At 49.4% G+C, this 24,052-nt stretch overlaps 1 protein-coding gene across 1 annotated transcript in view; it reads left to right on the forward strand.

The window, feature by feature from the left end:
- The window catches only part of NTN3 (netrin 3), a 90,047-nt gene that overhangs the window by 44,784 nt on the left and 21,211 nt on the right, over positions 1–24,052 (forward strand). The window contains exons 4-5 of the mRNA XM_084641435.1: positions 8,936–9,085; positions 10,529–10,582. Coding sequence (XP_084497561.1) covers positions 8,936–9,085; positions 10,529–10,582 — 204 coding nt within the window. The remainder of the gene's footprint in view (positions 1–8,935; positions 9,086–10,528; positions 10,583–24,052) is intronic.

Here is a 24,052-nt window from a genome sequence, read left to right on the forward strand (position 1 = left end):
TCCATCTGAGGGCCTTAGGGAAGAGGGGATGGTTAGATCTCTGCTTTAGGGGCCTTGGCTCCCTGCTGCTCCCCTTCTGCCAACCCCTCTTTATATGGGTGGGGCAAGGGTCAGTCTTGGCTTGGAACATGCTAACAGCAGTTGCATCTGATGGAGAGACTTGGGATGGAGCAGTGAGGGATGCAAAGGAGGAAAATGTTATCGGCAGAAAAGAAAGAGGAGGAATAAGGGAGGAGGGCAACGTGGACTATCTGGAAGCTGCACATTTCCAACCTCTATACATACAGCCAGTGTCACATGCCAGGGCCCTGCTGCCAGAGGTCACCCCCTGTGATGAGTGTGTGCATAGGATATACACGCCAGGGCACTGGTGCAGGATTCAAAGGCTGGTACTGTGAGTGGTAATGCCCGCGTCTGGATCTTGCTGCATGAGAGCTGGAATGAAAGGGAGCCAGTGTCTCTTCCTCACAGATTTTCATTCCAGCGTCTCCAGTTTCGGGATCTATACCCAGGTTGCATTGTCACTGTGGGAGCATTCTTGCCATCTCCAGACACTGCTCATCATGCCTCTGGGCTTGCTGCTCTGTTGGTCAGGCCATATGGTTTCCCAGGAAACAGCTCTGAGTGCAAAGTATTCCCTAAATATTGCAATCCAGCACAAATGCAGAAGGGCAGGCAGCAGACTTGTCAGCCTGTGGTTTCTCCAAAAAGCCCTGAGTCATTTCCTCTGGGGGGTAGGGAGGGGATCTGCAGGAACTGTTGCTGCAACGCAATCTCTCCGGCTCCCTATGCCACTATTCTCTCCCGCTCCTCTCTCTCACACACCTGCCCTGTGAAAGTTTTGGTGGTGGCAGTTTGCTGAGGCAGTGCTTTATTTCTGCCTTTGTTTCATCTCTTTACACACCTGCCCTTGATCTGCTCAGTCAGTACCCATGCCACTGCTGCTATGCTTCTGACCAGCTCCAGCCAATGCTGTGTGTGACTCCCACAGTGGCCCATGTTTTGCTGGTTGGCTGTTCAGTTCTGCAGAGGCTAGAAAGCGATGCCCTCAGCCTGCCAAGCCCTCCAGAATGTGGCTTCAAGCTCTCTCTCTCTCTCTGCCTGGCTTCTTCAGGCTTCTCTTGCCAGTACAGCAGCTCCCCATGCATGGAGGAGCCGTTGTATCAGCCACGTGGTGCTCCCTCTATAGAACTCCTTGCCCAGTGCTGTCCTGGATGCTGTCCACTGCTGACACTGCAGACTTGGGCAATGTTAGCTCAGCACCGCAGATACTGGGCCGGATTCTGATCTCTCTTACTCCAGATTTGCACTGTTGTGAATCCACTAGGAGGAGAATCAGGCCTTCTCTTGCCTTAATTACAGCATGTCTTTTATAAATAACTCTTCCTTTCTTATGGGTCAGAGGCCTCTCCCGACTTCTTTGTTACAAGCTAGGCTGGAAGTCTTCTGAGTTCCAGCTCTATCTGAGCCACTTAGGCCCTCCAAAAGACCTCTGTCACTTCTGCAGCTGGTCCCAGCCCAAACCAGCAAGAGCAGAGGGAACACTACATTGGAAAAGGTGGAAGCGAGTTAGCCAACTATTTCCAATCTCCGCAGTTCAGTCTGAGTCTTGCACAGAGATTTGTGTGAGCTCTGATCTTCTCTGAACCTGTTTGTCCACCCTGGTTGGAGATGGTTGGGCATCGTCATAACCCGGCACTGTGAAAGCAGAAACTGTTGTTACCCTGCCTGTGTTCTTTGCTGGGGATTTTTAGGTGCCTTCCTTGCAGATGTCCTATTTACCCTATGCACCACCCGTGTGTGCACACAGACAAGTTGCTGTGGAAGCCTGTCAGACAGACAGGAAGACACTAGACAGTGTGTGTATGAGTGAGTATGAGTATTCAAAGGACCAGGCAGATTTATTTCCACACTGAGTCGTGGGAGGAACTCTGAGCATTTCCTCCCCTGGCTGTCTTTCAGGCTTCTTTATTTTTGGAGATGAGGGCAGGGTAGCATAAGAGGCCCTGGTCTCCTCCAATGAAGTGTGCCACAGTTCTGACTGCCTAATCCATATGGCAAAAGCAGCAGCTTGAAGTCTGTTGGGACAGTCCCACTCTGATATCCTCACAGAACGTAACTGCAGAGTATTAGGCTGATGGAAAGTATCCATTCAGAGGCAATTCTGCTGTGATTTTATAGCCAAGCTGCAGCCTGTGATGCACAAAGGAAGCCTGCTTGCTTACCCTGTTGCTCCTCGGGACAGATCCTGCAGGGCTGGTTGTGCTGCTGCTGAGGGCCTACAAGCCAGGCAGAAGAGGGGCAGAGATGGCCTTCTTCCCAGTGGCTTTTGACATTCCCATGTTCCTAGATCCTAGACAGGGATTCCGCTCGCTAATTCAGACTTACCGGGAACACCAGGAGTCCCGGCTAGGTGAGGAAGTGATAGGAATCTCTAAACACAGCTTGCCTGCTGGCAAGGAAGGCTACATAGTTCTAGGAAGAGGGAGGGGACTGAGAGGGAAGAGCTCCAGCATGCAGTTCACCAGGAGAGCTCTGCACAATGACTCTGCACACTCAGCTGAATCTTTAGCAGCTCTCTCCTGGGAGGCAAGCACCCCCGGTATGTACTGCAAGCAAAAGGCAAGTGTTTTGCCAGCTACATTTTTGGGTGCGTTTTCCTGGAGAGCCGGCAGAATTTGCAAACACCCCCAGAATGTCACAAAGTTCGACAAAACCAGGGGAATGCTTGCACTGGGTCATCCCCTGCTGCATTGTCTGTGTTGAGCGGGAGGCTAGTCTTGTGGTAAAGGCACTCTGCTGTGACCCAGGTGAACCTGGTCCCGTTCCTCTACCACAGACACCATGGGCAAGTCACTTCATCATTCGGCATCTATAAAATAGGGATCATCCTATTGTCTTTCTCCCATGGTTCTCTATCTTGTCAATTTGAATGGTAAGCTCTTTGTAATCAGGATGATCTATGTGGTTATATGGTGCTCAGCACAATGGAAGGGCCCTCGAGATGTGATCATAATACATATAATACGGAGCAACATTTCCACCATATGGGAACTGTAACATCTCTGCCACACCAGCTGCCTACTAATTCTCATGCAGAGCAGCACAGTTAATGAGCCGCTCCAGCTCAGCCTTGCACTGAAACGGACATGAGAGCAGGAGTACCTGGGATCCTACCAGGGTCCATTTTGCTTAGTGCACTAGCAAGGTTGTTTATAAATCACACCCTGTGCGTGGCTAGGGGAAGGTTTCCAAGTGTCAGGAGGCAGGAGTGACCACTCCTGATTCGCTGCCATTTCCAATTGCAAGCCAAGCTTTAGGTATGAGTGAAATGAGTCAACTTGATGCACTGCAAGAGGTGTCTATATGGCAGCATTTCAACAACTAGCAGTTAAGAAAGCCCAAAATATTCATCAGAATAGGACTACGAGCTATTCTAGCAGGCAAAACTAGCTCTGTACTAGATGTGGATGAGAACATGATGACCTCCTGAGGTCCCTTCCAACCCTGATATTCTATGATTCTATGATCCAAGAAATTGCCCATAAAAGCAACAGGAAAGATGATTTTTCAAAGGCTTGTCAAATAGCTAAAGCCCAGAGTGCTCAAATACTTGCAGAAAAGCAAGGCAATCTCCTTGTAGGTACAACATCTGCAGCAGAGCAAACTGCTTCAGACTGGCAAATGCAGTCAAATGGCAATGGCAGAACTGTAGCTTTTCAGTTGAGATACTGGAGCACAACTAGAGTTATTCCAGGGAAAATATAGAACAAGCTCACTAAGGAAACTGTACAGGTGTCTGAAGCAAAGACATGGAGAACTGCTTTCTAGACCGACGGCTGAGCAGCCAGTGCCCCAGCAACACTCGATACTTGCCGCAAGTTAAAGAACTATGGATTGAATAAGGTGGATAGAAAGCTGGCTAGATCGTCGGGCTCAACGGGTAGTGATCAACGACTCAATGTCTAGTTGACAGCTGGTATCAAGCGGAGCCCCAGTGGTCAGTTCTGGGGCCGGTTTTGTTCAACATCTTCATTAATGATCTGGATGATTGGGTGGATTGCACCCTCAGCAAGTTTGCGGATGACACTAAGCTGCGGGGAGAGGTAGATACGCTGGAGGGTAGGGATAGGGTCCAGAGTGACCTAGACAAATTGGAGGATTGGGCCAAAAGAAATCTGATGAGGTTCAACAAGGACAAGTGCAGAGTCCTGCACTTAGGACGGAAGAATCCCATGCGCTGCTACAGTCTGAGGGCTTACTGGCTAAGCGGCAGTTCTTCACAAAAGGACCTGGGGATTACAGTGGATGAGAAGCTGGATATGAGTCAACAGTGTGCCCTTGTTGCCAAGAAGGCTAACGGTATATTGGGCTGCATTATTAGGAGCATTGCCAGCATATCGAGGGAAGTGATTATTCCCCTCTATCTGGCACTGGTGAGGCCACATCTGGAGTATCGCGTCCAGTTTTGGTCTGCCCACTACAGAAAGGATGTGGACAAATTGGAGAGAGTCCAGCAGAGGTCAATGAAAATGATTAGGGGGCTGGGGCACATGATTTATGAGGAGATGATGAGAGAACTGGGCAGAAGAGAAGAATGAGGGGGGATTTGATAGCAGCCTTCAACTACCTGAAGGGGGGTTCCAAAGAGGATGGAGCTAGGCTGTTCTCAGTGGTGACAGATGACAGAACAAGGAGTAATGGTCTCAAGTTGCAGTGAGGGAGGTTTAGGTTGGATATTAGGAAAAACTATTTCAGTAGGAGGTTGGTGAAGCACTTGAATGGGTTACCTAGGGAGGTGGTGGAATCTCCATCCTTAGAGGTTTTTAAGGTCAGGCTTGACAAAGCCCTGGCTGGGATGATTTAGTTGGGGTTGGTCCTGCTTTGAGCGGGAGGTGAGACTAGATGACCTCCTAAGGTCCCTTCCAACCCTATGATACCCCTGCAGCACAGTCACAGTCATGTATTGTACCAACAGGCAGAGATGCCAGAGGAATCATCAAAGTTGTTTAAAATGCCTGAGCCATCCCAGGCATCTGTCAAGAAAGGAGATGAAAGTGCCCATTGCTCTAGTCCAGAGAAAGGCAAAGTAGTATTACTATTAAGAGTCAATAGCAGTGGGGTTGGCATGATGAGTTATACAGTTTGTTGCTCTCTGGCATCACTTCTGTAGTTGTTGACATCACTCAAGCCCCTAGATTGAGAGATGGCTGATAAATAACCACCTGCATCACGTCAATGAAAAGTTAACATCCCTGCATCTCAGTCTTGCTGCGTGAGACCCCTCTGCCCATCTGGAGGGGCATTTCCCAGCACTCTGTTGGCGTGGAGGGTGGCTGAGTCTAGGTGGGAGTTTCCGTAGTTCTGCCCTCGAGAGCGAGCATGTCACTGTTGTGGCTACCCTGTGAGAAGTCTGGAGCAGAGCCGAGCCTTGGAAAGGGAGACGGGATGAAGCAGTGAGAGGGATGGACTCAGTCCACTGAGGTTCAGGGGAAGGTGCTGGGTTGGGTTCACTGCAAATTGAAGCCTCATGTTAAAGAAGCTGTGTGGACAGGGGCTAGCCAGAGCCATAGAGCTGGGTGAGAGCTAATGTGACTGGCTCCAGGGAGCAACTGGCTCTGGGTTACCCCACAGTCCAGTCCAGGGACCTGGGCAGTGTCACGCTGCAGAGCAGCTCCAGGGGCCCACACAGGATCCCCCTAGGACATGGCCCCAGGGGTCTTCTCAGGGTTTCTGCTGACTACTTCGTGTTTCCAGGAGAGCTAGTGAAGCCGTGGATTGCTAAGTGAGGCGTTACAGGCCCCCACAGTCCTGGCACCAAAGCATGCTGGGGCTGAAGAAAGGTCCCGTGTTTCTGAAGGTCCCATGCCATGCCAGGACTCCCTCATCTGCTGCCATTTGTTATCACAGCTGAGCCCCCAAATACTCTTGCCAGAAACACGTCCGTTTCCAATCCCAGCCAAGATCTGATAAGGACCAAGGCATCTGTTCCACATTAGACACTGCATGCTCTCATTTCTTGCTGAGCATGAGAAGGCCTGGTGAGCAGGGATGCTGTGCTCCAATGAGATCCCATCTGGTGAAAATTAGGGAAATGATAACATCTTTGGGGGGGGGCACAAGGGGAGTTGTTTTTGTTTGGCTTTGGAGTCACGTTTGACTATTACACTGATGGAAACCAAGATACCTTTCCCAGTTCTTAAACAGCCCCAGTCCTAAGCTGGCTGATGAGACAGTCATCTCCTGGTTTAGCAGCTTTTCTCTCTCCTGTGACTCTCCCATCAAGCACTCACTACAGAATGAGTAAACCGTGTGGCTGTAGGGCTGGGGCACGGGAATGAGCCAGATTGGGTCCTCCCCATGGAGCTGGAGATCAGATGTGCTGGGAATCACCAAGAAGACTCACTTCAGATTCATCCCATGGCTCTAGAGCCAGAGAGGAAGATGCGAAAGCAAGAACCATGAAGGAATAACTTCACTTCCATCCCCTGCGTATAGCTCCTGCGATGAGGGAGTGAAAGGGAAAGACCCACTGTGAGTCTTTCCAATGAAGACAGGAGACTCAGATTGACTCTAGCTTAGCTGTGTCCTCTGATGAGGGGAGATTGGACTATGGAAGTGTGTGGTGTGTGCATGTGCGTGCCTGTAAGGAGGGAACTGTATTCCAGTCCCAGTTCTAGCACTCATCCCATCTGAGAGAGAATCACCCCATTGCTATGGAAGAATGAGAAGATGGGTCTCGTTGCTAAGCATGGCTGTGATACAAGCAGTGTTACTGGAGTGAAGCTTTCATCCCAGTCCCTCAGCTTCCTCCTTGAGGGTGTCAATGGTTTGGTTCAGCAAATTCCTGCTGCATCAGCAAAAGTGTTGCAACCTCACGGGTGTTCCATTCATTGCAGTACCTTTCATCCCGTGAGATTGACGCACTGCTCCAGGCTCCAAGACCTCCTCTCTTGCCTCTGTAGACGGAGAGAGGGAGATAGCATAGAGGCCAGGAGTAGCTGGAAGGCAGGAGGGAGGAGTCCAGACCATTGAGCCTAGGAGCAGCACAGCTGTGGTTGCTTACAAGACACTGAGCGACTGGTATGGTTGGATCACAAGCGATGACACAGGTGTTGCCTCTCCTCTCCCCCGCTCTGCCCTGGCCATGGCACTGCACCAGGCAGATCCCAGCTCACTGCCCCCTTTGCCAGTATGCTGGGCTTGCCAGCCATGGCACGCACACTCCTCACCTTGCCAACAATAAAAACGAGCAGAGCATTGTAAATGGTTCTCCCTTTTTCTGACAGAAACCAGGATCGGTTTTTACACATTTTTTCCAAAGTTAAAAATCCCCTGCTGGAACCCAACTTTTTTATTTCTCTCTCTCTCTCCTCCTTTTTCACTCCCTCCCCTTTTTCACAAGGCTGCAATTAGTTACCTTTAATGAGCCTTAACACTCTCTCTTTCACCCTGGGCCCCCCCAGCCTGCTCACGATTGGCTAATTGATGGGGCCAGCTGGCAGGAGAGCCCCTGGAAATTCCTCCCAGGTTCCACAAGGTCCTCTGAAGCAGCTGCAGCTGTGTTCGCCCTAAGGTAGGGAAGGGGGTGGGAGAAATTGGCTGTTCTGATGTCCGAAGCTCGAAGGATGGCAGACAGCTGTAAGTGCCAATTCAAACACTCTGAGCTCTAGGGACTGAACCTGAGGAGACCTAACTGAGAAGAGGTCATGCCCTGCTCCAAGCCCTTTATAAAAAGAAACACACAGTAGGAGCATCCTCTGGGCAGATCCCTGCGCTTGGAATGAGATGGGAATTCCAGCTGTATGCTTCTCTGATCCTGGAGGCTGCTTCTCCAGTTGGCCCCCGTCCCTGACTGAGGGGGAACTACCTTCTCCCATGGGTGAGAAGAGAATTAACTCTCCATATTCCAGTCCTGGACCATCCCACTCTTGTCTGTTTCACCCTGCCTTGAGAGTCCCATGATGTCACTTGCATTGCTCAAGGCTCTTTCCTCTCAGGAGAATCCTCTGGGGAGTTTCGAAACTCCCTCTCCTTTACGGTTGGTCACCGAAGCTAATGTGTTTATCCAAGCAATAGGCTGTTAGTTGTAGCTGGTGCTAGATGTAGGGCAGGCAGGTGTTCTGCAAACTGTTCCTACCTAGTTTTGTCAAGGCACTTCAGTCGTGACCGGCAGCAGCCCCTGCTATTTCAGTGCCGCGCCCCACCCAGCTTTGCCAATGCCCTGTAGTCCTACCTTTATATTCATTATGCAGTCGATTAGTATGTGTGCAAACAGCCTGTGCAGCACTTACATCACACGCATGCCCTCACCTACACAAATGGGCTCCTGATATTCGGAGGGGGGGTTGTTCTTCATATAAATACCTTTAGAGACAATCACTGCCATTTTTCATTAGTCACTGGTCACCATTCATTATTTTTCTGCGTAAAAACTTCAGTCATCCAATCAGGGATTAGCAACAATACCATGTTTCGGAGTAGCAGCCGTGTTAGTCTGTATCTGCAAAAAGGACAGGAGGACTTGTGGCACCTTAGAGACTAGCCAATTTATTTGAGCATGAGCTTTCGTGAGCTACAGCTCACTTCATCATGTGATTCAGGTGACGAGTCACATGCCACGAATACCAGATCGTGAATAGCCAGTTGTGAGAAGCCCTTCGGTTTAAAATTGTTTATCTGAAAGGTTCAGTGAATTCATCAAACCCATACACAGAAAATCAGGCTTGGTTAATGAACAGAAAAGAAGGGTCTAAATGAGCTAAGTAATACCCCCAGCCAGATTTATGGTGTTTTAAAAATATTTTGTTAATTTTCAGTCTGTGTGCAATGGCTGTTATCAGAGACATGTCCTGTTCAGCACAGAGGACTGTGTGTGAAATACATCTATTGACTTTCTTTTCGCAGCATTTCTCTTTTTCTCTTGTTTACTCAGCTTGTGACTGCCACCCTGTTGGTGCAGCTGGTAAAACCTGCAACCAGACCACCGGGCAGTGCCCATGCAAAGATGGTGTGACAGGGCTCACCTGCAATCGCTGTGCCAAGGGCTACCAGCAGAGCCGGTCACCTGTGGCTCCATGCATCAGTGAGTAACGCTGTCAGCAATGCCTAGTTCCAGCAGTCCTGTGTTCTAGAGCCCCGGTTCCTCCTTCGCCATCTTTACAAGTGCAAGATCTTATAGCCATTTTTTTACCTGGGGCTGCGAAGTGCTGTCCTGCTGCCAGGGACTGTGAGGTCATTGGCTGTTAGAAGCTAAGCAGGGCTGGCATGGGGCAGCAGTTGGGTAGGAGCCCTTCAGGGGGCACCACATGCTAGTGGATCCATACACTCAGGGGCTCTGTGCTGCTGGAGAACATCTTTTGAATGACCCTGCAGCCATGTGGGAACTCTGCACAAGAGGTTTTCTCTACTCACTTCCTTCTCTTCCATCTCGCTTTCTGCACTGGCAGCCCGGCCAGTGTCCCAGCTCCCACAGCAGTGCTGGGTTGAAGCTGAACTGGAAGCCTTGGGGAGGTTGTAAAAGTCTTTCCATGCTCCTTGCCCCAGGGAGGCCAGGGGTGGGAAGAGATTAAAGGTGGCAGCTGCGTTGTGCCAATGGGAATAGGATGCTCCTAGTTCGGCTCCCTTGCAGGAGCACAAGGGAGCAGAGTGGGGGCCCCATAGTGCACAGAGTCAGCTAACTGGCATCTCTCTCCACCCACTGATCGCAGTGCTGCAGGGAGCACAGCAATGGCTCTCGGGGCCAAGATAGGCAGCTCTGGTGATTTCTCTAAAGGTCTCCTGGAAGCCTCCAGTTCCTCTTTATCTCTGCATCAGCAACAGCAGAGCTGTCCCAGCAGGGTCAGCGGATGCCTGGCCTGGCTCTCTTGTCCAGAGAGCAGCACTGGCTGGGAAGAGGAGGAGATATCTGAGCAGAGAACATCTCTTCCAGAGACTGGCTGGTGCCAGGGCGGAGGCAGGAAGACAGTGCTGCTGCACAGAGAACATGAGACAGCACACACTGGCCTTGTCCCTCACTGCCACTTATCTGCCATGGCTCCCAGCAGTCACCGCTCTGCCTGAACTGTATATAGTGGGACAAATTCCCTCTTGGTGTTAACTACATTGAAATCATCAGAGTTATGCCGGTCTTGGCCCGTTGACTTCAATGGAGTTATTCTAGATTCACCCTGAAAACAGAACCAGCGGCCACCATGAATGAAGCTTGTTAATCCTCTATATGACTCCTTTGGGGTGTGTTTTTCCTGGGCTTATCCCTAGGGGAACCCTACGACTCCCAGGGCTCCCTCTAGCCTGACTGGCAGAGTCAACAAGGGGGATGTGTTGTGATGCACCCCCTCTTAGTACCCCGCATGTCCCAATGGCAGCAGCAAAGGAAACCAGCAGGGGGAGCTGCTTTGTCCTTTCTTGCTGCTAACAATGATTCTCTCTTCACCAGCAGAAACGGGGGAGAAGGTATAGGTTTGGACAAACCCAGCAGTTGGAAAGCAAGCACACTTCCTTAAGAATCTCACCCTTTCTTTTCCAGAGATTCCTGCCATCAACCCAACCTCCGTGGTCACCAGCACAGAAGAGCCGGCAGGTGAGTGCTCTAAATTCCGGTTTACAAAAGACATAAGAAGAACACTATCTGGGCACCTTGCAGCTATCCCTGTCTAATTGTATTTTCCCCTTGCCATTCCTGGAGGACTCCCCACTCTCCCCTTATTTAAGCATGTGCTGGCATTGAGCACTGAATAGTCTCCTCATGCCCAGCTTGGTTGCAGAGAGCAAGCAGGTAGGTCTCCTCCAACGAAAAATAAAATGTGCAAATGAGGTTTTAAATCCTATTTATTTTTGGAAACCAACCAAAGAAACTTGACAGGAGTCCTAGCAGCCTGCATGCACTCTGGCCAAGAGCAGCCCACCCCTTTGGAGGAGGGGACCTAGTGCTTTCTCACACTGGGATTCAAGGGGAGTTTGTTTCTTTAATCTCCTCCAAACACAAGAGATTTCCCCTGAGTGCTCTTTGCTGCAGCATCAGTTCCCTCTGGGGAACGTGTGGTTTCGAAATCTGCTGTTCTTGTTCCAAGGCTCTCAGGCCATGGCATCTATCCCACAGCTGTGCCATCCAGTGGCAGGTTGAGAAATGGATCAGCTCGCACCACTGGGACACATGTTGAGTTCTCTTTTCAGAGCCAGATGGGGCCTGGTCCTCGGGTGGGTGCATCCCCCCATCCTTGCATTCCCACACAAGGGCCTGGCATAGTTGCTGTCTTGGCATTCTCCTGAGAGCGGGGAGCTCCTGGCCTGCCTAAGCAGACAGCAACATTGCTGGCTACAGCTGATTTCTGAGATTAGATGAACAGCCATGGTTCCAAATGGAAGACTGGCCTCCTGTTGCTAGCTCCTCCGACGGCTTCCCTCCACCTATCTGCATCGCCTCCTTCCTCCCAGACTGGGCTTGAGCCAGCTGTTTTCTGAGAGGCTAGGACAGCAAGGTGATGGTGCACACTTGATGGGAAGGGGAGAGAGAAGCCAAGTGTCAGCTGCATAGCGATGGCATGGTAAGCCCATAATGTCTCGCAGCTTCCACAGGAGGCACATATCTGAGTTAAGCGGATTTAAGAGGCAACAGGATTGATAACTATGGGAAACCTAGGAGCATGCTTTGACAAGGAGAAACAGCTGTCCGTCATAGTCCCAGGAGCTATCTAAGAGGAAGGAGCAGGACTGTTTTAATGGAACTCCACTCACCCCTGCTAGATCCTGTGGGCAGGTTAGTGGCACCTCATGGTCCACAAGCCAAAGACTGATGATAGCAAGAGCAAGGCCTTCTGTCCTCAGGCTTCATGACATCATCCATCAATATGATGGACCCTATCTCCATTGAAGGCCCAGATCTTAAATCTAGGCCTGGAAAGGGTCTCAGATATTGCAGCAGAGGAGATGCTGCTGGAGGAGACCCATCCGCACTGAAGTAGAGGGATTAGAGATAGAATGGCATTGACAACATTGCTAGCATGGAGGGATGGTGACCTGAGCAAAGACCTGACCTGGTAAATTGTCTCTCAAAGGGGAAGTATCGACAGTCTTTCTCATTAGACATCCAGACACTTCCACTGCTTTGCACTACCCCAGAGAGGCACAGGTCTGATTTCCAGTTGGTGGCTTGGACTTCCTCAAACTCTTTCAGAAATTGTGCCTCTGAGATGTGCCAGTACTCAGTCGGGCCAGGCTCCCAGATACCTTAGTAATGATTGTGGGATGGAGGGATTAATAGATAGAGGTGGTGAATCTTTTACACAAAGCATGCTGCTATCGACTTTCAGTGCTACCATGTTTGTGCCTGAGTCTGGATAAAGAGTCCAGAAAGATATAGCAGCCAGCCGACAGTCTTCTGACTAAAAGAAAAGGAGTACTTGTGGCACCTTAGAGACTAACCGATTTATTTGAGCATGAGCTTTCGTGAGCTACAGCTCACTTCATCGGATGCATACCGTGGAAACTGCAGCAGACTTTATATACACACAGAGAATATGAAACAATACCTCCTCCCACCCCACTGTCCTGCTGGTAATAGCTTATCTAAAGTGATCATCAGGTTGGGCCATTTCCAGCACAAATCCAGGTTTTCTCACTCTCCACCCCCCCACACAAATTCACTCTCCTGCTGGTGATAGCCCATCCAAAGTGACAACTCTTTACACAATAAGAAAAGGAGGACTTGTGGCACCTTAGAGACTAACCAATTTATTAGAGCATAAGCTTTCGTGAGCTACAGCTCACTTCCTCAGATGCATATCGTGGAAACTGCAGCAGGCTTTATATATACACAGAGAATATGAAACAATACCTATTCCCACCCCACTGTCCTGCTGGTAATAGCTTATCTAAAGTGATTTCCAGCACAAATCCAGGTTTTCTCACCCTCCACCCCCCCACACAAATTCACTCTCCTGCTGGTGATAGCCCATCCAAAGTGACAACTCTTTACACAATGTGCATGACAATCAAGCTGGGCTATTTCCTGCATAAATCCAGGTTCTCACATCCCCCCCACCCCCATACACACACAAACTCACTCTATTTGTGTGTGTATGGGGGTGGGGGGGATGTGAGAACCTGGATTTATGCAGGAAATAGCCCAGCTTGATTGTCATGCACATTGTGTAAAGAGTTGTCACTTTGGATGGGCTATCACCAGCAGGAGAGTGAATTTGTGTGGGGGGGTGGAGGGTGAGAAAACCTGGATTTGTGCTGGAAATCACTTTAGATAAGCTATTACCAGCAGGACAGTGGGGTGGGAATAGGTATTGTTTCATATTCTCTGTGTATATATAAAGCCTGCTGCAGTTTCCACGATATGCATCTGAGGAAGTGAGCTGTAGCTCACGAAAGCTTATGCTCTAATAAATTGGTTAGTCTCTAAGGTGCCACAAGTCCTCCTTTTCTTTTTGCGAATACAGACTAACACGGCTGCTACTCTGAAACCTGTCTTTACACAATGTGCATGATAATCAAGGTGGGCCATTTCCAGCACAAATCCAGGTTTTCTCACACACACCCCACCCCCATACACACACAAACTCACTCTCCTGCTGGTAATAGCTCATCCAAACTGACCACTCTCCAAGTTTAAATCCAAGTTAAACCAGAACATCTGGGGGGGGGGGTAGGAAAAAACAAGAGGAAATAGGCTACCTTGCATAATGACTTAGCCACTCCCAGTCTCTATTTAAGCCTAAATTAATAGTATCCAATTTGCAAATGAATTCCAATTCAGCAGTTTCTATCACCAGCAGGAGAGTGAATTTGTGTGGGGGGGTGGAGGGTGAGAAAACCTGGATTTGTGCTGGAAATGGCCCAACCTGATGATCACTTTAGATAAGCTATTACCAGCAGGACAGTGGGGTGGGAGGAGGTATTGTTTCATATTCTCTGTGTGTATATAAAGTCTGCTGCAGTTTCCACGGTATGCATCCGATGAAGTGAGCTGTAGCTCACGAAAGCTCATGCTCAAATAAATTGGTTAGTCTCTAAGGTGCCACAAGTACTCCTTTTCTTTTTGCGAATACAGACTAACACGGCTGTTACTCTGAAACCAGTCTTCTGACTAGCTCTACTGCTGGCTGTGACCTGCCACATGCAGTGGTGGAAAAGTAAAGCAATCTCTTTCCTTCCCTCATCACTGTGGTAGAGGAGCCACTGTTTTTTAGGTCACATTTTCCTTCCCATCCCCATGTAATCCTTCCATCTAATCTGTCTGTCGCCTGTATTTCTGAGGTGTTTATTGCCATAGTAATAGTCTCACAAGCAACCTCCAACTCACTCTGTATCCATCTGTAGTGTTCCTTATTAGCTAGTCAAAGAGCAGGGGAGGAAGGGAGTGTAAGGGTCTCTGACACTTTTTTCTTCTGCCCATCATACTACTCTCCTCAAGGCCTTGGTCTTCTCATACACCTCAGCATGAGAATAGCAGACACCCTACCCAGTTTCCGCTCCTGGTCGATAGCACACATGGGGATTCAGGTGCTAAGAGGACAACAAATGCATGTTCTTGCTGCTGAGCACCTCCTCAGGGTCAACAAGCCACCTTCTCCAGAGCTTCTCCAATAGCTGGCTGAGATCAGGAGACTCCTTGTAATGATCATGTGTTTGGACAAGTCCCTGACAGGGTGGAGTAGCATGGGCTTTCTGTATCATAACGCCTCCATGTTGTCAAGATGCCAGGTTATCTCATGCCACTTCTGCTTTCCTAGTGTGAATGGGCTCCAATGGACAGGTCATTGCCCCCAGGTACATATGGAGGATGTAGCTGCAACAACATGAAGTCTAGAGGTGTAGAACAAAGGGGATCCTTAGTGACCTCTCCCAGCCTCCTCAACCCCTCGTGCCTTACCCAGACTGGGCATAGAGTGACCCCCGACAGCATATCCCCCCAGCCATTTGTGGAGTTAGTAATCTCTGTCCCCCCACCCCCTGGCACATCTGTGCAGTTGCTCTTTAGTGCTAGGAGTTCTGTGGGAATGTTGTTGCACGTCTCCCTCTGACTTAGGCTCGTGGCTGTTGGAGTTCTTGCAAGCCCTTCTCCCAGCCTGGCTCAAGGGTGGACCCTTCAACAACAGTATGTCAGTGCTTTGGGCCATTTTCTGAGTCCCATGAATCTGTGGGGCCCCCACCTGGCCCACTTTTTTTAAAAATATTCAGATATTGACTGTGTTGGTTGCTTTATTTTTCCAAGGAAAGCCACTTCAGTGTGAGCTGGAGTTGGCTGCATGTTTTATAGACTAGTGAAGATACTTTCCTGGGCCAGACTCCCGGCTGGTGTGAACTGGCCTGGCTCCATTGACAGTAATGGAGCTATGCCAATAGCTGGGGCTTTGACCCACTGTCTCCAATGGAGCTGCAGTGATTTACCCCAGAAGAAGAGCTGGCTCAGAGTATATCAACATAATGTCAAACTGGAGTGACATTTATATTTTTGTAGCCTAGTCTATAGTGTCTATAAACTACGCTTCATTTCATGCAACAAGCATGGCATAGGGACAGTTCTCTGCAAGTCAAGTGACTTGTGCAGTATAATTGGACAAATAATAGGGGCTGTGATGCATTCTCGACAGTGTTTCCTGGCTGGGGAGACTGACAATAGACCAACATGCCCTGTGCTCCTACATTGTTCCCTAAAGCACCTCCTGCTGGAGGAGACTGGGACTCTGACAGCCACCTACCCCCACCTCTTCTACACATCATTCCTGACAGTACCTTCAAGTGGGGGCAGCTAGGATTGGAGTTCCACAAAGCAGCACTCCTGCCCCATTCCCTCCAGTCTGAAATGGGATAAGGAGCTGTGAGATCCCCCAGCAGGAGTCCTTTGTCCAATCCCTCCTGCTGGGATAGTGAGAATTGTGACCAACATATCCACTGTTACCTAGCAACTCCTGCTTGAGAGGCTGAGCTTGGTACCACAAGATGCGCCCTGATGCAGTCCACTCTGCCATTCAGGGGCTCCATTTTTCATCCCTACCTCTGGTGAGAAGAAGGTGGGGAATCTGAAATAATTTCTTTGGTCTTCATTGTTGGGCAGGAAAGATTGCAGGGAATAAATTCAAGACAACTTCCCAGGTCACTTGGAAATAGAAGCTTTTTGCTTTTGGACATTAAAAGTCCTAATCAGGAACATCAAAGAATGGACACTTTGGAAAGGAAACAAATGTTTTTTTCCGTAAGTGTTGATCCCAAGTCTTGAGTTACACTTTGAGAGGAGTTAATCGATGTACCCCACCCACAGTGCTTTACAAATAGGATGGTCTTAGAAACAGATCCTAATATTTTCAGCCGAATAAAAATAAATGACACTTGATGGAGACCTTAGTGTTTATTTTGCTTTAGTGGAGTGAGCCCGTGTTAAGCTGCTTGTAGTTTTATCCGCGGGGTTGTATTTTTAGGATTTTCGGCTTCTAACTCAAGTATCTTCAGTGCAAAATCCACTCCAGGAGGCCACAGAAATCCAGTTCAGGTCCCTCTTTCTCTTAGATACACAGATTTTTAAAACCAGAAGAAGGGACCATTATGATCATGTTGTCTGACCTCCTACGTAACAGACCAGAGAACCCAGCTACATCAAGCCCATAACTACTGGTGGAGCAAGAGTACAGGACAGCCCATGAATTGGGTTTGGGGTCTGCTTCTCCCTGGAGCTGTACCCATGGGCCATTCCAGGAGGGCACAGGAATCCAGTTCAGGTTCATAGCTGGTCATAAAATTTTCACTGCAATGCAGTTTTGATGAAATAAGTAAAAATCCAGTACTATTCTTGTTCTGCCCTGCTCTACTCAGATTCCTCTTCCCCCAGTGTCAGTGTCTCTCAAGTCTGTATGCATCCATCCCCTTGGGGTTGTCCTCCTCTCTGCAACCCCTCCAGGCTGGCATGCTATGTCCACCTCAGACTTCTCTTTCCGAGGTTGGGTCTCAAAGGGAAACATGCTCTTGTTTAGGTTATCAATCCTGGATCCCCACAACAGCTGCTGAAAGGGAAAGGAGGGGGAGGGGAAAGCAGGTACAGAAGCTAGAGGACCAGACTGGCAGACCTGGTCACTAGGGAGCCTGGTTCCCTTGTGCCCATTCCCTCCCCTCCATGCTCCCAGTCTGCGCCTGGGGGAGAAGGTGAGTGGCTTTTTGGGGAATGGATGGCAACTGCTGGGCAATCCTGGCTGCCTTTGTTCGTGAGAGGTGTCAAAGGTTGGGGTGCAGGAGGGGGTATGGTCTCTCGACTGGGGGTGCAGGGTCTGGCGTGGGGCCAGGGATGAGGGGTTTGGGGTGCAGGAGGGGGCTTCGGGTTTGGGTGGGCTCAAGGCTGGGGCACGGAGTTGGAGCTCGGGTTTGGAGTGTGGGCTTACCTTTGGCGGCTCCCGGTCAGCGGCACAGCAGGGCTAAGGCAGGCTCCCTGTCTGTCCCGGCTCCATGCTGTGCCCCAGAAGTGGCTAGCAGGTCCGGCTTCTAGGTGGGGGGCCCCAGGAGGCTCGACGTGCTGTGCTCCCAGCTCCCATTGGCTGTGGTTCTCGGCCAGTGGGCATGCAGAGCCAGTGCTCGGAGCGGGGGCAGCACATGGAGCCCCATGGCCCCCCCACCTAGGAGCCGGACCTGCTGGCCGCTTCCGGGGCACAGCGCAATGTCAGGACAGGCCTTAGTCCTGCAGCACCGCCAACCGGACTTTTAACGGCTTGGTTGGTGGTGCTGACCACAGTCGCTAGGGTCCCCTTTCAACCAAGCGTTCGGGTCGAAAACCAGATACCTGGCAACCCTACCAGCTGGTCCTGTTCCTATGGCAATCTAGCAAAGCCACTTCCTGTTGCCTTCCATCACTAGGCCTTGCTCACCTGCTGGGGCATGCTTATCTGCTTCATCCCTTCCTGGTGGTGGGAAAGCAGACTTGAATCTGTCTCTGATTTTTATTGCTGTTGTTATTGGGAGAATTTTGCCCCGATGAAAAGGGAGGGATAGTGCCACAGCTGAGAGCTGGGCAGGTGCTGGGCAGGTCTGAAGCAGTGCATTGGGTTCTTCCGTCTTAAGTGCAGGACCCTGCACTTATCCTTGTTGAACCTCATCAGATTTCTTTTGACCCAATCCTCCAATTTGTCTAGATCCCTCTGTATCCTATCCCTGCCCTCCAGCATATCTACCACTCCTCCCAGTTTAGTATCATCCGCAAATTTGCTGAGAGTGCAATCTACACCATCCTCCAGATCATTTATGAAGATATTGAACAAAACCGGCCCCAGGACCGACCCTTGGGGCACTCCACTTGACACCGGCTGCCAACTAGACATGGAGCCATTGATCACTACCCGTTGAGCCCGACAATCTAGCCAACTTTCTACCCACCTTATAGTGCATTCATCCAGCCCATACTTCTTTAACTTGCTGACAAGAATACTGTGGGAGACCGTGTCAAAAGCTTTGCTAAAGTCAAGAAACAATACATCCACTGCTTTCCCTTCATCCACAGAACCAGTAATCTTATCATAGAAGGCGATTAGATTAGTCAGGCATGAATCCATGCTGACTGTTCCATGAATCATGGTGAATCCATGCTGACTGTTCCTGATCACTTTCCTCTCATGCAAGTGCTTCAGGATTGATTCTTTGAGGACCTGCTCCATGATTTTTCCGGGGACTGAGGTGAGGCTGACTGGCCTGTAGTTCCCAGGATCCTCCTTCTTCCCTTTTTTGAAGATTGGCACTACATTAGCCTTTTTCCAGTCATCTGGGACTTCCCCTGTTTGCCACGAGTTTTCAAAGATAATGGCCAATGGCTCTGCAATCACAGCCGCCAATTCCTTTAGCACTCTCAGATGCAACTCGTCCGGCCCCATGGACTTGTGCACGTCCAGCTTTTCTAAGTAGTGCCTAACCACCTCTTTCTCCACAGAGGGCTGGCCATCTATTCCCCATGTTGTGATGCACAGCGCAGCAGTCTGGGAGCTGACCTTGTTCGTGAAGACAGAGGCAAAAAAAAGCATTGAGTACAGTCTCAGTCTAGCAGACAAAAGTCTAACAAAATCCAATGGGTGGAATTTGAAACTAGACAAATTCAGACTGAGAATAAGGTGAAAATTTTTAATGGTGAGAGTAACTGACCATGGAAATGACTTACTGAGGATCATGGAGGAGTCTCCGTCAGTGGCAATTTGTAAATTGAGACTGGCTGTTTTGCTAAAAGCTCTGCTTCAGGAATTGTTTGGGGCAGGTCTCTGGCCTGCATGATACAGGAGGTCAGCCTAGCTGATCACAATGGTCCCATCTGGCCTTGGACTCTGTAAACCCCTGCCATCTGTGGGAGCAGCTGCCATGACATCGCAGGCGCAATGATGTGAGGTATACAGGTGATGTGGGGGGGAGGGTAATTCTTCCCTAAGGTACACTGATGTAAATAAGCTGTAGTATCACTGAAGTCAGTGGAGGTTCCCTGGTGTTGACAGGGTGTAGGTGAGAGGAGGGACAGGTCCAGCCAGGTCCCAGGTCCTGTCTCCGTGGGAGGAGAATAAGGTTAAAGTCAGTCAGACAGCAGGAGTCAGTGACTGGAAGTGGTAGAGCAGGCTACCTGACACCCATGTGCATTCAATGGGTGGGCAACGTACCCCCTCCTTTATCTTACACCTTCCTGTTACTTTTCCTGTTACTTCTTTGCCACGCCTCCCCCCTTCCATGCCCCGCAGGCCCAACTCTGTCCCCACTGTACGGTTTCAGAGTAACAGCCGTGTTAGTCTGTATTCGCAAAAAGAAAAGGAGTACTTGTGGCACCTTAGAGACTAACCAATTTATTTGAGCATGAGCTTTCGTGAGCTACAGCTCACTTCATCGGATGCATACTGTGGAAACTGCAGAAGACATTATATACACAGAGACCATGAAACAATACCTCCTCCCACCCCACTGTCCTGCTGGTAATAGCTTATCTAAAGTGTTCATCAAGTTGTGCCATTTCCAGCACAAATCGAGGTTTTCTCACCCTCCGCCCCCCCCCCCCCCACACACAAACTCACTCTCCTTCTGGTAATAGCCCATCCAAAGTGACCACTCTCTTTAAAATGTGTATGATAATCAAGGTGGGCCATTTCTAGCACAAATCCAGGTTTTCTCACCCCCCATCCCCCTCCAAAAACCACACACACAAACTCACTCTCCTGCTGGTAATAGCTCATCCAAAGCGACCACTCTCCCTACAATGTGCATGATAATCAAGGTGGGCCATTTCCAGCACAAATACAGGTTTTCTCACCCCCCCACCCCCATACACACACAAACTCACTTGATAATCAAGGTGGGCCATTTCCAGCACAAATACAGGTTTTCTCACCCCTCCCCCCCCCCCCCCCACAAACTCACTCTCCTGCTGGCAATAGCTCATCCAAACTGACCACTCTCCTTACAATGTGCATGATAATCAAGGTGGGCCATTTCCAGCATAAATCCAAGTTTAACCAGAACGTCGGGGGGTGGTGGTGTAGAAAAAAACAAGGGGAAATAGGCTACCTTGCATAATGACTTAGCCACTCCCAGTCTCTATTTAAGCCTAAATTAATAGTATCCAATTTGCAAATGAATTCCAATTCAGCAGTTTCTCGCTGGAGTCTGGATTTGAAGTTTTTTTGTTGTAAGATAGCGACCTTCATGTCTGGGATTGCGTGACCAGAGAGATTGAAGTGTTCTCCGACTGGTTTATGAATGTTATAATTCTTGACATCTGATTTGTGTCCATTTATTCTTTTACATAGAGATTGTCCAGTTTGACCAATGTACAAGGCAGAGGGGCATTGCTGGCACATGATGGCATATATCACATTGGTGGATGTGCAGGTGAACGAGTCTCTGATAATGTGGCTGATGTTATTAGGCCCTTCGATGGTGTCCCCCGAATAGATATGTGGGCACAGTTGGCAACGGGCTTTGTTGCAAGGATAGGTTCCTGGGTTAGTGGTTCTGTTGTGTGGTATGTGGTTGTTGGTGAGAATTTGCTTCAGGTTGCAGGGCTGTCTGTAAGCAAGGACTGGCCTGTCTCCCAAGATTTGTGAGAGTGTTGGGTCATCCTTCAGGATAGGTTGTAGATCCTTAATAATGCGTTGGAGGGGTTTTAGTTGGGGGCTGAAGGTGACGGCTAGTGGCGTTCTGTTATTTTCTTTGTTAGGCCTGTCCTGTAGTAGGTGACTTTTGGGAACTCTTCTGACTCTATCAATCTGTTTCTTCACTTCTGCAGGTGGGTATTGTAGTTGTAAGAATGCTTGATAGAGATCTTGTAGGTGTTTGTCTCTGTCTGAGGGGTTGGAGCAAATGCGGTTGTATCGCAGAGCTTGGCTGTAGACGATGGATCGTGTGGTGTGGTCAGGGTGAAAGCTGGAGGCATGTAGGTAGGAATAGCGGTCAGTAGGTTTCCAGTATAGGGTGGTGTTTATGTGACCATCACTTATTAGCACTGTAGTGTCCAGGAAGTGGATCTCTTGTGTGGACTGGACCAGGCTGAGGTTGATGGTGGGATGGAAATTGTTGAAATCATGGAGGAATTCCTCAAGGGCTTCTTTTCCATGGGTCCAGATGATGAAGATGTCATCAATATAGCGCAAGTAGAGTAGGGGCGTTAGGGGACGAGAGCTGAGGAAGCGTTGTTCTAAGTCAGCCATAAAAATGTTGGCATACTGTGGGACCATGCGGGTACCCATAGCAGTGCCGCTGATTTGAAGGTATACATTGTCCCCAAATGTAAAATAGTTATGGGTAAGGACAAAGTCACAAAGTTCAGCCACCAGGTTAGCCGTGACATTATCGGGGATAGTGTTCTTGACTGCTTGTAGTCCATCTTTGTGTGGAATGTTGGTGTAGAGGGCTTCTACATCCATAGTGGCCAGGATGGTGTTATCAGGAAGATCACCAATGGATTGTAGTTTCCTCAGGAAGTCAGCGGTGTCTCGAAGGTAGCTGGGAGTGCTGGTAGCGTAGGGCCTGAGGAGGGAGTCTACATAGCCAGACAATCCTGCTGTCAGGGTGCCAATGCCTGAGATGATGGGGTGCCCAGGATTTCCAGGTTTATGGATCTTGGGTAGTAGATAGAATATCCCAGGTCGGGGTTCCAGGGGTGTGTCTGTGCAGATTTGAACCACTGTACGGGTTCACCTCGCAAACACTCATGTAGCTGAGCACTTTGGCAAGCCCTTGGTGGCCTGATTTACCACTAATTTTTACCACTTTTCCACTGGTTCTTCTGTCAGTTCTTCTATCTGATCCCCCTCAAATGCCCCTTTGCTCTCTCCCTGAGCCAGTGCCAGCAAACCTACCGGGTTTCCCCTGTGCAGCCATTCACCCAAGCCCCCCCATTCATTTACTTTCAAACTGAAGATCCACTGCTTGGGGCCAGCATCCCACTACAATAAAACCCAGTGCAGGCGTGTGCAGGGATCCCACAACTACCTCAGAGCAGTGATGATTTACACACAACATTGGTGAGTCCCCAAATACCCCACATGCACCCTCCCTCCCCCTTTCATTTCATCTCCAAAGGCTTGCAGAGTTCACAGCAGGTGTGTCACATTCTTTGAGGCGTCTGCTAACAGTGTTTCATTGTTTCAAGCCTCCTGCTTTTCAGGTGTTTGGCTCCCCTCCCCTTTCCTCCCCCACTCAGGTCCCTGGCGGAGCCCTGGTTTTTCTCTAAGATCTCCATTTGCCCAGCTGGCGTCTTCTAGTCCCCAAATGTCTCCAGCAACCCAGGCTTCTGCTCCTGAGCCCCGATTCCATCTAAGTGTCAGGCTAGCTTTGGAACAAAGTGTTCTGGGCCCTCTTTTTATTATTACTATTTTTAAAAAAATTCTGCTCAGTGCTTGTTCCCCATTAGAATTAGCAAAAACTGGCAGAGTGCGTCTTAGGGCTTTAAAGGAATTCAAAGTCAGCAGTAAAAGATTTGCAGCCGTAACACCTAATTAAGTTACATCTCTCTTAAAACAAAATATGCCGTCTTTTTTTAAAGCAGGGAGAAGTAAACCAGATGTGCAAACTCACTCGCACACTCACACACGCGTACAGCCAAATGCAGTTTGTGTAACTGCCCTCCAAGTCAATGGGAATAACACCTCGTTGTGCCAGGGCTGGGTTTAGTCCCCTTTCTCTCTCTCTTTCACACACACACACACACTATCTCTCTCACTCTCCATCTGTTTCCCGTATACTCACTCATTGTCTCATGCACTCCTTCGTATTCCCATACTACTGTCACTCACAGAAATACATACAATACACAGACACAAATTCTGGCTGGCTGGCTAATGGCCTCTCTTTGTCACTCACACACAGAGTACATGTATGCTTTACCCTCATACACACCCATATATTTTCCCATACACAGAGCCTCTTTCTTCTCTCATTTACACCGGTGTATATCCAGGGTCAATACACTGACATGAGTGGAATTACTTTAGTCTAAGGCCCACAATGCATGTGCATGCGCACACACACACACACACACACACAATGTAGCCATACAGTCTCATATACACAGTATGTACACAGACACACCCAATACACACTCACATACATTCACTCTGTCTCTGTCTCACACACACACACACACTCATCTATAATCTCTATCATGCACACACCCATGCACTCTCTCTCTCTCTCCTGTCCACGCTCACACAAATGGCAGCTATTTCCTTTCTTTGCCCACCTGGATTCGTGCCACAGTACCGGGTCCCCCTGCTGAGCATGATGCATTCAGATCATTCCTAGTGGTGTTGAAAGTTCCAAGTTGAGCTACGGAGACTTGGTTAAGTGGAAAAAGAAGTTTCGGGGCAATGGAGGAGGGATGGGAAGGAGGGAGGGGACGGAGGGTATGTGCTTTGGATTAGAGAGGCTGACCTGGGGAATGTGTCTATGGAGGAGAGGAGAGGCAGGAGGAGGAAAGGCAGTTTATTGACGTCTGTTTTTAATCTGATATTCCCCTTGTGTTTCAGTAAAGCTTTTCGTTGTGATACAGGTGAGTGCCCCAGACTAACAGCCCAACTGAAAGTTAAAGAGCTCCGCCCGACTC

Source organism: Lepidochelys olivacea, assembly GCF_965140295.1.
Source record: "Lepidochelys olivacea isolate rLepOli2 genome assembly, chromosome: 10".
Taxonomy (NCBI): Eukaryota; Metazoa; Chordata; order Testudines; family Cheloniidae; genus Lepidochelys; species Lepidochelys olivacea.